The sequence below is a fragment of the Anomaloglossus baeobatrachus genome, chromosome 8, assembly GCF_048569485.1.
Source record: "Anomaloglossus baeobatrachus isolate aAnoBae1 chromosome 8, aAnoBae1.hap1, whole genome shotgun sequence".
NCBI lineage: Eukaryota > Metazoa > Chordata > Amphibia > Anura > Aromobatidae > Anomaloglossus > Anomaloglossus baeobatrachus.
Genome location: NC_134360.1, coordinates 254,843,744 through 254,861,446, shown reverse-complemented (window position 1 = coordinate 254,861,446; position 17,703 = coordinate 254,843,744). Strand labels below are relative to the sequence as shown.

General features: G+C 50.0%; 1 protein-coding gene across 1 annotated transcript in view; it reads left to right on the top strand.

Moving 5' to 3' along the window:
- NRDC (nardilysin convertase) overlaps window positions 1-17,703 on the top strand; it is an 86,568-nt gene that overhangs the window by 7,788 nt on the left and 61,077 nt on the right. The window contains exons 2-20 of the mRNA XM_075320570.1: window positions 1-75; window positions 1,368-1,449; window positions 1,571-1,724; window positions 2,409-2,482; window positions 2,556-2,651; window positions 3,324-3,446; window positions 3,524-3,581; window positions 3,725-3,798; window positions 4,728-4,797; window positions 5,481-5,558; window positions 5,795-5,915; window positions 7,154-7,212; window positions 7,295-7,349; window positions 14,605-14,709; window positions 14,868-14,991; window positions 15,063-15,149; window positions 15,230-15,349; window positions 15,481-15,532; window positions 16,395-16,545. The exon at window positions 1-75 is cut by the window's left edge and continues 184 nt beyond it. Of these exons, the coding sequence (XP_075176685.1) occupies window positions 1-75; window positions 1,368-1,449; window positions 1,571-1,724; window positions 2,409-2,482; window positions 2,556-2,651; window positions 3,324-3,446; window positions 3,524-3,581; window positions 3,725-3,798; window positions 4,728-4,797; window positions 5,481-5,558; window positions 5,795-5,915; window positions 7,154-7,212; window positions 7,295-7,349; window positions 14,605-14,709; window positions 14,868-14,991; window positions 15,063-15,149; window positions 15,230-15,349; window positions 15,481-15,532; window positions 16,395-16,545 (1,758 nt within the window). The remainder of the gene's footprint in view (window positions 76-1,367; window positions 1,450-1,570; window positions 1,725-2,408; window positions 2,483-2,555; window positions 2,652-3,323; window positions 3,447-3,523; window positions 3,582-3,724; window positions 3,799-4,727; window positions 4,798-5,480; window positions 5,559-5,794; window positions 5,916-7,153; window positions 7,213-7,294; window positions 7,350-14,604; window positions 14,710-14,867; window positions 14,992-15,062; window positions 15,150-15,229; window positions 15,350-15,480; window positions 15,533-16,394; window positions 16,546-17,703) is intronic.

Sequence of the window (17,703 nt, the reverse complement as noted above, 5' to 3'; positions counted from 1 at the left end):
GATGAGGAGGAGGGAGAGGACGAAGACTTGGACAGCCAATGTGCTAAAGACAAGAAGGGGTGCACGGAAAAGCTGGTATGACGAGTGCTGCAGTGATCGCACAGGCGCGCACCGGGCGATTGTAATAAGAGCTACTGATTCCCATCACACAGTCCTAATGACGGCCGTTGTGGGAGCACGATAAGATGCAGAATTCATCCCGAATCCGGAGGTTCCTCTCCTGTGCGCAGAGTTATGGGGATGAATATTCTAATATTCTATGTTAATGTAACACAGAAAAGGCCAGAGAGATTTGTGAATTCCATAGTAGAGAAAGTGAGCCGTAATTTAATATCTGCACCATTGTAATAATAATTTGCACCCTTGTAAAGTGGAATAGCAAACTGAAAGCAACATCCATTTTTTTAAATGGTATTTGACAGAAAGCAATGTGTGACCGGAGAGGGGGGGCAGCCTGTGCAGTAATTCCTGGCAGGGGATGACCTTCCCCCCCCCCCCCCCCAGGACACCAAATCCTTTATAATAATTCTCTATCTATCGCTTCATTGGGGGATACAGGAGAGCACGGGTGTACGCTGCTGCCACTAGGAGGTGACACTATATGCTAAAAGTCATCTCCTCCCCTGTAGTACACACCCACCGGAGACAAGCTGGTCAGTCTTAGTTTAGTGTCCGTAGGAGGCAGACAGGGGGCGCTCAGCACGGTTTCTCCCTTTTTAGATTTATTTTTTTCTTTAATTTCACTTTTTCTTTCAGATTCAGCTTGTATTGGGGCAATAAAGTAGCGTTGTGTCACTGTCACCCCAACTAGAGACCAAGCGCGTAGTGTGAGATTGCGTCACTATTGTTAACTCTCAGGTCTGAGGCAGGACCCTAACCCCGCCACTAACACATCAGGAGTGTTTGGGGGCTCCCTGGAGGTCAGTACTTGCCACCATACCCCTGTCCGCTCTCCCCCTAGAGCCTGTCGTGAGTGGAGCTGGAGTTTATACATTCCAGGGTCACAGGCTAGTCCCTTGCCATCACTTTTATTTTCCGGCCCAATTGTGGCTTCCATGAAGCCCTGGTTCTCCCTGACGGCCAGGTTTCAAAATCTAGTCCCTGGCTTGGCTCGGTGCCTGCTCCGGTGGCCGGGTTTGTAGGGTCATGTCAATCAGACGCACGGAGTCTCCCGCACTCCCAACACTCTGGCCTTAACCTATTACAACATGTCTCCTCTATAGACATGCAGGAACACAGTGCCCTTATTTTTTACACCGCCCCCCTCCTCGGCGCCATCTTTCTCCCCCTGATGTCCCCCTCAGACCCGGTCAGCCTTTTTTGGTCCATTGTCTGGAGACATTGTCCTCTCATGTTCTTCTCTCTAGTCTGCAGCCGCCCTTTGCATCGGAGTGGGAAGCTTTAGCGATCCAGAAGATCTCCCCGGATTAGCGCACTTCTTGGAGCACAGTGAGTGTCACCGATTGTAAAACTGAGAAAAATGAAGGGAGCGAAAAATCTTTCCGCGGTAATGAGGTGTAAAATTTGTAAGCGAAGCCTCTGACCATAACTGGTTATACTTTTCTTACAGTGGTGTTCATGGGCAGCGAAAAATACCCAGATGAGAACGGCTTTGATGCCTTCCTTAAGAAACACGGGGGCAGCGATAATGCCTCCACCGACTGCGAGAGGACGATTTTCCAGTTTGACGTACAGAGAAAGCATTTCAACCAGGCCCTGGACCGGTAAGATGTCAGTAGTGAGAAAATGGAGGAGGAGAGCTAATAAGACCTGATCAATGCTGGGGACTGGTATCCATATACCCCTGCAGGGGGGCGTCTGCTCTACGAAGGCAACTGTACTCCATCTCCATTGCTACACTGCTCCCCAAACCTATTTAGATGCTACCCACCATATTTCACTGAAAGTAAGACACTGTCCTATTTATTTATATATATATACATATATGTATGTATGTATGTATGTATGTATGTATGTATATATCCCCCTTCCCAGGGGAGTCATGCTTACCAGACCGCGGGCGCCTGCCTTGCTTCCAGGTCCTCCTGCGATCTTCGGTGGGCGCTTCCAGCAGGTATGCTCCACGCGGTCCTCCCATGTTTCTGGCCGACACTCACATACATCAGATCGCGCACACTGACACGCACATCAGATCACACACACACACTCACCAAATCCAGCGATACTAATTGCTTCCGGCTAGAGAATCCTGGAACGCAGTGCAGTAGAACACATAGAGGACTTGTGGTGGAATGCATCGATGCGTTCCATCGCTGGGTCGTCCTATGCGTTCCATCGCCGGGTCGTCCTATGCATTCCATCGCCGGGTCGTCCGATGCGTTCCATCTCTAGGGGTACGGTGCCTATTCCCCATCATGTATTAATCTTGTGCCCCTTTGTCCCCTCAGGTGGGCACAGTTCTTTATCTCCCCGCTGATGGTCCGTGATGCCGTAGACCGGGAAGTCCAAGCTGTGGATAGTGGTAAGTCTTGTTCCCCCCCCCCCCCCTTTCTCCTACAGTAGACATTAAATGTTTCTGTCCTCTAATATTGCAGAATATGAGCTTGCTCGACCCTCTGATTCCAACCGCAAGGAAATGCTTTTTGGAAGTTTGGCAACACCCGGTCATCCGATGGGAAAGTTTTTCTGGGGTGAGTCCTTTTTGACAAACAATGTCTCATATGTTAGTATAAATTTTGAAGTCAGTGGTATATTTTTCGGATTATAAGACGCACCCCAAATTTAGAGGAAATAATCGTTAAAAAAAATTAGAAATGGGGTCCATCTTGGGCAGTGGTTGAGCGGGGTCACAGAAGAGAGGAGCGGTGCTGGAGGGGGGTCACAGGAGGGAGGGGCGGTGGGGGAGCGGGGTCACAGGAGGGAGGGGCGGTGGGGGAGCGGGGTCACAGGAGAGAGGGGTGGTGGTGGAGCAGGGTCACAGAAGAGAGGGGCGGTGCTGGAGGGGGGTCACAGGAGGGAGGGGCGGTGGGGGAGCGGGGTCACAGGAGGGAGGGGCGGTGGTGGAGTGGGGTCACAGGAGAGAGGAGCGGTGCTGGAGTAGTGCGATGCTGTCCCAGATCCTTGCTGCGGGTGCTGTGAGGCAAGAACATCCAGAAACTGTCAGCAGTTCGGGTGCCATTTCTTTGAAGCCCGAAGTCAGCACATGCGCAGATTGAGCTATCTGCTCAATCACAAGCCGAGATTACATCTGCGCACGCGCCACCTCCGGGTGCCATGTTACTTAAGTCCGCTGCTGGGAGATCAATGGGACGGAGGCGGTGCATGCACAGATGGGATCTTGAGCTGAGGGCTTTATTTTGCAGGGAATGCTCAGACTTTGAAATATGAACCTGAAGAAAAGCAGATTGACACCCACGCCCGTCTCCGAGAGTTTTACAAGACGTACTACTCTGCGCACTACATGACCCTGGCCGTCCAGTCTAACGGTATGGATGCACGCCGCAGAGCTCTGCGTACGACGCTGCTGATAATCCTGATACTTATTGTGTTCTGATCGCTCCAGAATCTCTGGACACTCTGGAAGGATGGGTGACCGACATATTCAGCAAGATTCCGAATAAGTGAGTTCTGAAGCCAGTAACGTTCTTCTACAGGAGTTATCATGTGATGACGTTTGTTCTGCTCTAAACAGGAAGCACCGATTTACAAATCATTTTTTTTTTTTTTTTTTTGAGCACTGATTTTATTTTTTTTTTCCCTATAGTGGTTTGCTAAAACCCGATTTCAGCCTCCTGACTGACCCCTTTGACACCCCAGGGTTCAATTCCCTCTACAGAGGTTTGTATTCCAAACATACTTGAGAGTGAAGACATCTTCTCTGCTTTATTACCATTCACTTCCATGATTTATTTTTTTTGTTTTGTTATATTTATGTGACAAGCATGGTAGTGCCCACTCATCACTAGTTACCAGTACAGAGCACCCAAGCATGGTAGTGCCCGCTCATCACTAGTTACCAGTACTGAGTATTCAAGCATGGTAGTGCCCGCTCATCACTAGTTACCAGTACTGAGTATTCAAGCATGGTAGTGCCCGCTCATCACTAGTTACCAGTACTGAGCACCCGAGCATGGTAGTGCTCGCTCATCACTAGTTACCAGTACAGAGCACCCAAGCATGGTAGTGCCCGCTCATCACTAGTTACCAGTACTGAGTATTCAAGCATGGTAGTGCTCGCTCATCACTAGTTACCAGTACTGAGTATTCAAGCATGGTAGTGCCCGCTCATCACTAAATACCAGTACTGAGCACCCGAGCATGGTAGTGCCCGCTCATCACTAGTTACCAGTACTGAGCACCCGAGCATGGTAGTGCCCGCTCATCACTAGTTACCAGTACTGAGTATTCAAGCATGGTAGTGCCCGCTCATCACTAGTTACCAGTACTGAGTATTCAAGCATGGTAGTGCCCGCTCATCACTAGTTACCAGTACTGAGCACCCGAGCATGGTAGTGCTCGCTCATCACTAGTTACCAGTACAGAGCACCCAAGCATGGTAGTGCCCGCTCATCACTAGTTACCAGTACTGAGTATTCAAGCATGGTAGTGCTCGCTCATCACTAGTTACCAGTACTGAGCACCCGAGCATGGTAGTGCCCGCTCATCACTAGTTATAACCCTTTTGTGTAAATTGCTTTATTTTTCATTTAGGATCATGATAACCGACTCCATGTCATCTGTATAACCTCCTGTATTTATTCTTGCAGTTGTCCCTATAAAGAAGGTTCATGCGCTTACTATAACATGGGCTCTTCCACCCCAGGAAAAGTTTTACAAGTAAGAATCCATGTGACATAAGATTTGTCTTCAGGTGTTTTGAGCTCCGTTTTGGCATTGAGTTTCTCATTAGCAGTATTCATGCCCTGATTGGAGCAAAGATCCTTGTATAGGAGGAGGAGGTGAGCTGTGACCTCACCTATTATGAATAGTTGATCCTGTGTTACCATCTCCATATACAGTAGATATCAGGAGGAGGAGGAGGTGAGCTGTGATATCTCCTATTGTGAATGGTGGATCCTGTGTTATCTACTGTATATAGAGGTGATATCAGTAGTTTCAGTTTACGCGTTTCGAAGTATGAGGCTTCTACTTCAGATTTTATAGTTTTATGTCCTGAAGAAGCCTCATGCTTCGAAACACGTAGACTAATTACTGATCGCCTCCAATGGCAGCGTGGAATTAACCCCTTCTCTCCTGTTACACTGCTATTTATGAATTTGGCACAGCTGAGTGATGACCAATGTGTGATCCTGTTGCTTATCACCGCTTTTTCTGACACTGCACAGTTAAGAGAATGGTTATAAACTTGTTAAAATGTCAGAACAGAATTCCTTCAAAGAAGGAGATAAGTCAAGGCCCTCGTAGGTGAACCGGCTGCAGCCCCAGCATCGTCCGGACCTGACCGGTCACTTCTCTACATTCAGATTGCATTTCACTAATTAATTTTCATCTGTTTCTAGGGTGAAACCTCTTCACTATATTTCGTGGCTGATAGGACACGAGGGTAAAGGCAGCATCCTGTCCCTGCTGCGGAAGAAGTGAGTAATGAACAGCACTGAGGGGGGTAATAAAGATAAAAGGAAATGGACAGTTACCCCACGTTTTATGTAGACTGATTGCATTTGTGTGAAGCGGTGTCGGTGGTTGGAGCTCTATTCTTGCTCGTCATTTAGTGTTACATGCATCCGGTGCTTTATACAGTCCTTTAAGGATATTTCGGACATTTTTAATTTGCTATGAAACTGGATCCCAATTATTTGTTTCCCTCCCTCAGGTGCTGGGCGCTCGCTCTGTTTGGAGGGAACAGCGAGACCGGCTTTGAGCAGAATACGACGTACTCTGTGTTCAGTATTTCCATCACACTGACTGATGCCGGATACGAACACTTCTATGAGGTATGACGAGCAGGCGTAATCACAGGAACCGAAATAGGTGGTGATCTAAGTCTGCGCTGCTGTGAATAACCAGACGTCCAAGGAGCTGAGGAGCTTAACAAAGCTGGTTTTAAAGAGGACCAACCACCAGGATTTTCCTATATAAACTAAAGCCAGTGCTATACTGGTGCTATCATGCTGATTCTATACATACCTGTAGTTGTGATATCGGGTGTATACTTTCTGAAATATAGGCAAGTAAAGTTTGTGAAATGCGCTGTTACTTGATGAGAGGTGCAACTAAATATCTAATAGATGGGTCGGGTTTTGCTAGTTATCCCCGCCCCTGTTTGCTGCTGTTTTGTCCTTTCTCCCCTGTTTCTGTTATTACAGGAGGAGGAAGGACAGGGGGAGGAAGGACAGGCAGGCAGACAAGGGTGGAAATAAGTTACAAAACCAGAGCCATCTAATAACAGTGCATTTCAGAAACTTTAATTCTACGCGTTTCAAAGCGTATCCCCCCTTCTTCCGCAGGAAATCCACCAATTCAAGTAGGCAGATTGCAAGGGGGAAAGGTGGCTCTTCTGATGTGCAGTGACCAGAGCTCCACTTGTAGATCGGCTTCCCCATCCCTCTTATTTATTCATTACATGCTGCACTTCAGCCAAATATTCTGTGTCCAGTGCTAGCTGCAACCCCATTAATCTGCGGGTGATCGTCTCCGCGTTCCGTTCTAGACCTCTACTTTGTCTTTACAGTAACGTGCTTCCACGTAGCGGGAATCCCTGGCAGTGGATGATGGGGGTTAAAATCCACCCTGCCATAGAATAAACAATGCAAATGAAGGGGATTTCAATGCGTTTTGGTTGGAAACTCCAATCAGGATCCTAATGAAGGAGATTCCACTCCGAAACGCGTTGCATAAAATCACCTCTTGGGACTTGCTTTCCAGTCTTATTCTACGGCAGCGCGGATTTTAACACCTATCCACAGTCGGCTGCCTGCATCTCCGGGGTCTGCAGCAGCCGTTTGTCTTTTAGTGGTTGTGTCTCACACAACCCTTCCACGTGAGCAGCTTCCCTCCTGATCATCTCCCAGCTAAAGCCGCAAAGTGCACGGTCTCTTCTATACCTCGTGAGAATTGGCTGAGATTTTGTGAACTGTTGCTCCAGCTTTATGTCAGCGGAGCGTGGGTCTAGACTGGTCTATTGAATTGATGATGGATGAATGGAAGGTCATTTTTTTTCTTTATTTTCTAGGTTACTCATTTCGTCTTCCAATACCTAAAGATGTTGCAGCAGCTGAGCCCCCAGGAGAGGTCGGTGTTACTCCATTTATTGCAGACCTCTATCTGGATGGTTCTGACATTTTCACTGATTCTGTATCTAATTTTATTTCAGGATTTTCCGGGAAATTCAGAAAATTGAAGCCAATGAGTTTCATTATCAGGAGCAGGTACCGGACTATAGAGGGAATAGATTGATGACGCTGAGGTTAAAGTGGTCCTCCAGACTTCGGAGTTGTCAAAAAGATTTGACGGAACTTTTCGTCTTGGGGGTCGGTGTATGTGATCACTGGCTTAGATGTTGATGACCTATCCTAATGGATGGACCACCAATGGAAAAGGCGCTGACAACCCCTTTAACAAATATTGATCGACTATATACAAATCAATCAGTGCTTGTTTACTGTCCTGTTTACACAAGCTGACGATAACTGATGGGAACAGAATCATTAAAGGGGATGTCCACTGCTTGGACAAGTCATACTCATTACCGTTGTTCGCCCCCATAAAATAAATAAGTCTATACGCCCCTCTGGTGTGATGTCTGAAATCGCATTTGCAGGGCCCCTGTGACATTGCAATGACATGCGGGCCCGGCGACCAATTGGTGCTGACTTCCTTCTCCCCGAGTTCGGACATTTGACCAGGAAGTCGTCGCTCAAATGTCCGAATGGAGAGACAAACGCCGGGTGTGGATTGATTGGTCATGGCTTGCATGTCATAACAAAGTCACTGAGAAACTGTGGAAAAGAATGGCACATAGGGTTTTACCCGATATGGGGTTAACGCAGGGACTGGGACAGGTACTCACCTGCTGTAGTTGTGACAGGCACAACTCCTTAAAGGTACAATAGGAATAGAATGGTGGTAAGCAGCAGCCCCGATGCAAGCGGTGAAATATAAAAACTGGTTTCAAGAGAAAACGGGTTAAATGCTGCGCTAAAAACCACAGATCCAGGATATATGATGAATTCCTTTTCTTTATCGTTCCTTTGGGAGACCCAGACCATGGGTGTTTAGCTTCTGCCTCCGGAGGACAAACAAAGTACTACACTTAAAAGTGTAGCTCCTCCCTCTGAGCTTATACACCCCCTGACGAGCAGACTCAGCCAGTTTATCGCTTTGTGTTCAGGAGGCATACATCCACACATGCATTCTCATATGATTATTCCTTTTGGAACGAGATTGAAGAGTGGGGTCCACGTCTGGACTCCCGGCATGTCCCCTCTCACCCCACTGTGTCGGCGGTGTTGTTAAGGTTGATTCCTAGGCTGGAGCCTTACATGCTGTGCTCCTTCACCATCCCTCCTGGGCTCTGGCTTGAAGTGGGAGCCAGCACGGTCTCCATGCTTGGCAGGAGACCGGTCTCCATCCGCAGCCCTTCAGGACCCTGCTGGACCGGAGCACTCATCCCCAGGGACTTGGAACCCTGCGTCTCAGCAAGCTAAGTACCTGAGACGTTTATATATTGGGGGTCCCTGTACTTTATTGTTGTGGGAGAGTGTGCTGATTGTGTTTTTCTGACATTTCCGGCGGGTTCTCTGGCTGTCGCCTGAGAACCGCGCCGATGGTGCCTGCGCGCCGGCCGCGCCGCTCAAATTTAGGCCCCGGCTTCGCCAGAGGCCTAGTTTCGGTTTTACTGCCCTCGCATGTCACTCATGCAGAGGGATAGGCTCGGCTCCGCCCGGCGGCCGTTCTGCACAGGGGAGGGACACTCCCCACTGCAGTGTGTGTCCCCTCCCCTGTAGGTCTCTATGGCCCTCCAGATCCCGCTCCTCAAGCAAGTCCCGCCCCCTCTCTTCGCTCCGGCGGCCATTTTCTCAGCGTTCTCTCTGCGTTCAGTCATTGCAGCGCTGGTCTGCAGCATCTCTGCTGAGTTGCTGTGCTTGGGGGTCCGGGCTTCGAGATCTGGAGGGCACCCAACACCGCTACAGCGGTCTGGTAAGCCACAACCTCTGGTTGTGGACCTCTGTATATGCTCTCTGGGGTTCATTCTCTTGCAGAGCCCCCACTCCAGCAGCATGTCTCACACGAGGAGCAAGGCTCCAAAGCTGTATTCAGTATGCACTACATGTAAGCTCCTGCTGCCTGAACTGAGCATCTATCCACATTGTGATGCCTGCTCTAACCTGGCGGTGCCTCAGCCTGGAGTCTCACCCCCAGTGGTCTCTCAGGCTGCCCCTGCTCCTGTGGCTGAACCCCCGGCTTGGGTAGAATCCTTCTCTAGGTCTATCTCCCAGTCTTTTGCTGACTCCATGGGACTTCTGTCCAGGACTTTGCTGAACATGCATCAGCCCCTTTCACAGGGTGCCTCTGCTGCTAGGGGTCTCTCAAGACCGGAGCTCACAGAGGATTCATCTTCTGGTCCCAGACCCCGTCCTTCTAAGAAGAGACGCAGGGTTCCCTCTCCTTCCTCGTCCCGCGGCTCTGATTCAGGAGCTGACTCGCAGGACGAGGAGGATGCCTTTACGGGGGGCTCGGAGGTTAACTCCATGTACCCCATTGATCTGTCCGAAGGTGACTCAGATGTTAGTGATTTGATTGCGTCCATTAATTCTGTACTGGACCTCAATCCGCCAGCATCAGAGGAGCAACCCTCTCTGGCAGAAAAGCACCAGTTTACCTCGCCTAAGAGAGTAAAGAGTGTGTTCTTTAACCACTCCAGTTTTCAGGCCGCTGTGACCAAACCCAGGGCCTGTCCTGACAAACGCTTCCCAAAGCGTGGTTCTGATGACCGCTTCCCCTTTCCACCTGAGGTGGTCAAGGAGTGGGCTCATTCCCCAAAGGTAGACCCCCCGGTGTCTAGACTCTCAGCCCGGACCGTTGTGTCGGTGGCTGACGGCACCTCACTTAAGGATTCCACTGACTGCCAGATTGACCTTCTGGCCAAATCCGTATATGAAGCGGCGGGGGCCTCGTTCTCCCCGACTTTTGCAGCAGTGTGGGCTCTCAAAGCCATCTCTGCTTCTCTAGAGGAGATGCATTCCCTCGCCAGGGAATCTATGCCCGAAATGGTTACCTTTTAACTTCCCAAGCTTCAGCTTTTTCATCTTATGCCATGTCTGCCATGCTGGAGGCTTCTCACCGCACTGCGGTGGCTTCGGCTAATTCCCTTGCTATCCGCAGGATCTTGTGGCTTCGAGAGTGGAAGGCAGATGCTTCTTCAAAGAAGTACCTTGCTGGGCTCCCTTTTGCTGGGTCCCGGCTGTTCGGTGAACAGCTGGATGAAATTATTAAGGAAGCTACTGGCGGGAAGAGTACTTCCATGCCACAAACAAAGACCAGGAAACCCGCCCAGGGTAGGAATCAGTCGAGGTTTCGTTCCTTTCGTTCCTCCAACTGGTCGTCCTCTAAGCCCTCGGCCTCGTCCACTAACTCAGCCAAGGACCAGAAATCCAACTGGCGCCCAAAAGCGCATCCACAAAAGACCGCAGGAGGTGCTGCCGCCAAGGCAGCCTCCTCGTGACTATCTGTCAGCGCCAGCAACGTCCTTAGTCGGTGGCAGGCTCTCCCACTTTGGCGACGCGTGGTTTCAACACGTCTCCGATCAGTGGGTGAGGGACATCATCTCCCACGGCTACAGGATAGAATTCTCTTCCAGCCCGTCAAACAGATTTTTTCTGTCAACTCCCCCCTGCTCCAAGGCCGCCGCCTTCTCTCAGGCCGTGGCATCCTTGCAGGCCAACGGAGTAATTATACCGGTTCCCGCCCGGGAACGGTTCAGAGGTTTCTACTCAAATCTCTTCCTAGTCCCCAAAAGGGACGGTTCCTTCCGGCCCATCCTGGATCTCAAGCTTCTCAACAAGCATGTTCAGGTGCGGCATTTTCGCATGGAGTCTATGCGGTCAGTCATTGCCTCAATGACCCAAGGGGAGTTCCTGGCGTCCATCGACATCAGAGATGCCTATCTGAATGTGCCAATTGCAGTTTCACACCAGCGTTGGCTACGTTTTGCAATCGGAGAGGAACATTTCCAATTCGTGGCTCTCCCCTTGGGTTGGCCACAGCTCCTCGGGTATTCACCAAGGTCATGGCAGCAGTGATTGCGGTCCTGCACCTACAGGGGTTGGCAGTGATCCCTTACCTGGACGACCTTCTAGTCAAGGCTTCATCCAGCGTGGACTGTCAGCGGAGTGTCTCGCTCACTCTCGCCACTCTAGCCCAATTCGGGTGGCTTGTCAATCTTCCCAAATCCACTCTGACTCCGACCCAGAGTCTCACGTACTAGGGATGCAGTTCGAGACTCTGCCGGCACTTGTGAAGTTGCCCTTAGTCAAACAGCAGTCCCTCCAACTGGCAGTGCGCTCTCTGCTGAGGCCCCGCCGTTATTCCCTCATGCGCCTGATGCAGGTGCTGGGTCAGTTGGTGTTGTCAATGGTGGCTGTTCCCTTTGCCCAGTTCCATCTGCGGCCTCTGCAGCTGGACATTCTCCGCTGTTTGGACAAGCGGCCTTCCTCCTTGCACAGGTTAGTGGCTCTGTCGCCACAGACCAGGAGCTCTCTTCAGTGGTGGCTTCGGCCCCTCTCTCTGTCTCAGGGACGCTCCTTCCTGGCCCCGTCCTGGGTGATCCTCACCACGGATGCCAGTCTATCCGGCTGGGGAGCGGTATGTCTCCACCACCGAGCGCAGGGCACTTGGACTCCGTCCGAGTCAGCCCTTTCGATCAATGTGCTGGAAACCAGAGCCGTGCTTCTGGCTCTCCTAGCTTTTCACCATCTGCTGGCGGGCAGGCACATCCGAGTCCAGTCAGACAACGCGACAGCGGTTGCCTACATCAATCACCAAGGCGGGACACGCAGCCGCCTGGCAATGTTGGAGGTACAACGCATCCTTCAATGGACGGAGGACTCCAAGTCCACCATATCCGCAGTCCACATCCCAGGCGTGGAAAACTGGGAGGCAGATTATCTCAGCCGTCAAACCGTGGACAGTGGCGGGTGGTCCCTGCACCCGGCAGTTTTTCAGTCAATCTGCCGCAAATGGGGCACTCCGGACGTGGACCTAATGGCATCCCGCCACAACAACAAAGTTCCCGTTTACGTGGCTCGCTCCCACGATCCTCAGGCCTTCGCCGCGGACGCTCTGGTTCAAAACTGGTCCAAGTTTCGTCTGTCCTACGTGTTTCACCCTCTAGCCCTCTTGCCCAGAGTTCTGCGCAAGATCCGAATGGAGGGCCGTCGAGTCATCCTCATTGCTCCGGACTGGCCCAGGCGAGCTTTTTACCCAGACCTGCTCCATCTGTCCGTAGAGGTGCCGTGGCATCTTCCGGACCGTCCAGACCTTCTCTCACAAGGTCCGTTTTTCCGCCTGAATTCTGCGGCTCTCAGATTGACGGCGTGGCTCTTGAGTCCTGGATCTTGACGGCTTCTGGTATCTCTCCTGAAGTCCTCTCCACTGACTCGGGCCCGTAAATCTTCCTCCGCCAAGATCTATCACAGGACTTGGAAAATTTTCCTGTCCTGGGGTCGCTCTTCCGGCCATCCTCCTTGGCCATTCTCCTTGCTGACCCTTCTGTCCTTTCTACAGTCCGGTCTGCAGCTGGGACTGTCCCTCAACTCTCTCAAGGGACAAGTCTCAGCTCTGTCAGTGCTGTTCCAGTGGCGTCTCGCCCGACTGGCTCAGGTCCGCACCTTCATGCAGGGCGCGTCTCACATCATTCCGCCTTACCGGCGGCCCTTGGATCCCTGGGACCTCAATTTGGTTCTCACGGTTTTGCAGAAACCCCCCTTTGAGCCTCTTAGGGAGGTTTCTTTGTTTCGTCTTTCACAGAAAGTGGTCTTTCTAGTGGCCATAACTTCCCTCAGGAGAGTCTCCGATTTGGCTGCGCTCTCTTCGGAGTTACCTTTTTTGGTTTTTCATCAAGACAAGGTGGTTCTCCGTCCGACTCCGGACTTTCTTCCTAAGGTGGTCTCTCCTTTCCACCTTAACCAGGACATTACCCTACCTTCCTTTTGTCCGGCTCCTGTTCATCGCTTTGAAAAAGCGTTGCATACTCTGGATCTGGTGCGTGCTCTCCGGATCTATGTGTCTCGCACCGCTGCTCTTAGGCGGTGCACTTCTCCTTTTGTGCTAACCACAGGTCGGCGCAAGGGCCTCTCTGCTTCTAAGCCGACCTTAGCCCGTTGGATTAGGTCGACCATTTCGAACGCCTACCAGTGTTCTCAGGTGCCTCCCCCGCCGGGGATCAAGGCACATTCGACTAGAGCTGTCGGTGCCTCTTGGGCTTTCAGGCACCAGGCTACGGCTCAACAAGTCTGTCAGGCTGCCACTTGGACTAGCCTGCATACCTTTTCAAAGCACTACCAAGTGCATGCTCATGCTTCGGCAGATGCGAGCTTGGGCAGACGCATCCTTCAAGCGGCTGTCGCCCATTTGTGAAGTTAGGCTCTGCCTACTTCTCAGTTTTCTGTTTATTTCCCACCCAGGGACAGCTTTGAGACGTCCCATGGTCTGGGTCTCCCATAAGGAACGATAAAGAAAAAGAGAATTTTGTTACTTACCGTAAATTCTTTTTCTTATAGTTCCGTATTGGGAGACCCAGCACCCTCCCTGTTGCCTGTTGGCAATTTCTTGTTCCGCGTGTTATCACCGGCTGTTGTTGTGGACAGAGTCTCCGGTTGTTCCGGTTCTTGCTCTGTTTTTACTTGTGGGTGCCTATTCTCCTTCAGTTTTTGCACTAAACTGGCTGTGACTGGCTCACCAGGGGGTGTATAAGCTCAGAGGGAGGAGCTACACTTTTTAGTGTAGTACTTTGTGTGTCCTCCGGAGGCAGAAGCTATACACCCATGGTCTGGGTCTCCCAATACGGAACTATAAGAAAAAGAATTTACGGTAAGTAACAAAATTCTCTTTTTTCTTTATTTTCACAGGTCAACGCATTTCAAAGACATATCTGTCTTCTTCATCAGGACAAACATAGAAAAGGAACGGCATAACCTATGCCGTTCCTTTTTATGTTTGTCCTGATGAAGAAGACTGAGATGTCTTTTTAACATGTTGACCTGTGAAAATAAAGAAAAAGGAATTAATCATATAACAATGTCACATGAGCCCCAGGAGCGCGGCTTCAGGCATCACTGGATCCGCGACTGCACCGGAGGTGAGTATAGACTTACTTTTACAAGTAATGCACAACCCCTTTAATACATTCGACCTGTCCCCATACAGCATCGTGTTTGGCAGCACATTCCTGGCGTACACCGGATGATGTGCTGACAATAATGACTTTTATTTTTGCTAACATAATCCGTTTTCCCGGTGAATGGGTGATTTGCTCATTTTTTGGGTGATTTGTCGCCATTTTTGTACAGGCCGGTAAAGCGGATGAGCGTTTTTATTTGCACTCCTTTGAATGAACCTTAAATTATAGCATTGTTAGTATATGATAGTTTTGTTTGGTTTTTTTTTTTTTTTTTTTCTTTTTAGACCGATCCCATAGAATACGTGGAGAATATCTGTGAGAACATGCAGCTGTTCCCCAAAGAAGACTTTCTGACCGGAGACCAGCTTCTCTTCGAGTACAGCCCTGACGTGAGTCTATGATCTTAAGGTGTCACAGTTTTTGTTTTATTTAGTTTTGTCAATGTTGCACATTTTTGTGCATTTTATGTTAATAGTTCTAAGCATTTCTCCTGATCTGTAGCTGATCATTGAGGATCACGTTGACCTACACAAGCTTTTATGTACAGGTGATTGCTGAGGCTCTTCGAGTCCTAACCCCGGAGAGGGCGAACCTTCTGCTCCTGTCTCCCGACAATGAAGGCAAATGCAACATGAAGGAGAAATGGTTCGGCACGCAGTATAACATTGAAGGTAAATCTAGGGCCCGTGATGGCGGTTTTATACAATATATGCAATCTTTATTATGTTGTATTTCTCTGCAGAGATTGATGCAAAGTGGAAGGAGCTGTGGGCCAGCGATTATCCTGTAAACCCCGACCTTCATCTCCCGGCTGAGAACAAGTTCATTGGTAAGTAATGAAGCGAGTGGATCCCGGCACCGTCCCGGCCTCGTCACTCCAGATTTACAGTCTTTTCATTGCCTCTAAAGCCACTGACTTTACTCTGAAGACCTCAGACTGTGCGGACACCGAGTACCCCGAGAAGATACTGGACATTAAGCAGGGCTGCCTCTGGTACAAGAAGGACAACAAGTTTAAGATTCCGAAAGGTAAGAAATAGATTCAAGAATCAGACATAATAATATATTCCTATCTATGGGTCCAGTAAATGTTACTTTCTGCTGGAAATGATGATGATTCCTGTTATGTAACGTCACATTACCCATTTTATTTCTTATAGCTTACATCCGCTTTCACCTGATCTCTCCATTAATACAGCAATCGCCTGAAACGTAAGTTCAGTCACTTCTGGCCTCGAGGGGTGTAGCGGTATAAGATTGCACCCCAGCTTTTCTTGGCACTTCATTTACTTTAGTTTCGGAGGAACAGAAACAGAAAATACATAAATAATTGAGGTGTAAATGTAGCCAAGGATTCTGAAGACCTCGGGCCATCCTGATTACAAGCCAGAGGTTTTTTGGTTAGTTTTCATGACCCCTTGAGCAGGTGGGTGACGATACTGCTGCCCTCCGAGCGCAGTTACTGCTACGTCCCCTTCATTGTTTTTACCATATTATCTGCCCCCCAATACGCCTCCCTGTTCAGGGATCTGCACCAACACTTAAGGTAATGGGGCTCTGCAGATCCTAGCAGCACCTTTGTGCAGGGAATGCTCAAGTTACAGGGCAAAAACCCAGCATTGTGCTTCTTTCTCAGAATAGGTTGGGGTCTTACACATTATAAATTGATGACATCAACTTTAACCTAAAGTGCACCCCCACTCAGATTCATCATCCCCTATTGCTGCTTATAGGACCATATTCTGACATTTACTTGCACAGTATGGCGCCACCTGCTGTTCAAAGTGTAAAGCACTGTGCACGTCCATCTGATGAGCGGAGTGCTGGGGGTCACACGTGCACAATCTCTACCGTTCAGCCCGTTTCTCTGTACAGTGACCCCTGTGATCTGCCTCCAGAGGTGGCTTCTGCCCGGGATTGATTTTCTATGGTGTATAGTATACTGGATGTGATATGTAATGGTCGGACCACACTTGTAACTTGCTGTAATGTGACTTGTGTTAATGTTGTGTCTGATCGGCTGGTTTGGCCTTTTCTCCGGCTCGGTAGTGACTTCACTTTCTTTCTCTCGCAGTTTAGTTCTCTTTGAAATCTTTGTGAATATTTTGGCTCACACACTGGCGGAGCCGGCCTACGAAGCGGACGTGGCTCAGCTAGAGTATAAGCTGGTGGCTGGAGAGCACGGACTCGTTATCAAAGTGAAGGGGTTCAATCATAAACTGCCAGTGAGTACGGGATCATTGTAAATGGAGTTTTTAGAGTATTAACCCTTTATCCTTGGAATAGGGGAGCACAAGCTGGCCACTGGGACCCGCAGGGATCCCAGGATCAGGGCTCATTAGCTCCGTCCTGAATGAAATGATGCTGCACGTTTGGCCTCCAGTCATTGTCTATGGGACTGTGGAGCACTGCGGTTGGTTCTATTCGACAGTCCCATAGACAATGAGTGGAGTCAGTGCATGAGCACCTCTGCTACATTCAGGGCAGCGCTGCTCTGTTCTCAGGGCTACAGATCTCTGATGTCGGGGTCACTGTGGGTCAGACTGGTTGGGGATGCCGGATCAGGGCTCTTCAGCTCCGTCCTGAATGAAGAGAAGCTGCACATTTGGCCTCCACTCATTGTCTATGGGACTGTGGAGCACTGCGCTCGGTTGTATTCGACAGTCCCATAGTCAATGAGGGGAGTCAGTGCATGTGCACCTCTGCTACATTCAGGGCAGCGCTGCTCCATTCTCGGGGCTACAGAGCTCTGATGTCTGAATCATTGTGGGTTCCACTAGTTGTGATCAGATCAATTAGCAAGTTATCAACAATCAGAGGATGATTACATTTCTTTTTCGCTCCTAATTGGGAGACCCAGACAGTGGGTGTATAGCTACTGCCTCTGGAGGCCGCACAAAGAACTACACTTAAAAGTGTAAGGCCCCTCCCCTTCTGGCTATACACCCTCCCGTAGGAGTACGGATTCCTCAGTTTTAGCTTTGTGCGAAGGAGGTCAGACACGCACGCATAGCTCCATTGTTTTTAGTCAGCAGCAGCTGCTGACTATGTCGGATGGAAGAAAAGAGGGCCCATACAGGGCTCCCAGCATGCTCCCTTCTCACCCCACTGTATGTCGGAGGTGTTTGTAAGGTTGAGGTACCCATTGCGGGTACGGCGGCTGGAGCCCACATGCTGATTCCTTCCCCATCCCTTTTTACAGGGCTCTGGGTGAAGTGGGATTTACTGGTCTCCAGGCACTGAGACCGTGCTCCATCTACAGCCCCTGGAGAAGATGCTGGATGGAGCGGAGTACATCAGGGACATGGCCCTGCTTCCTCAAGGTACTCTGTGTCCCCGTGCATTTGGCGCTCACACCGCAGCATGCTGGGTGTTGTAGTGCG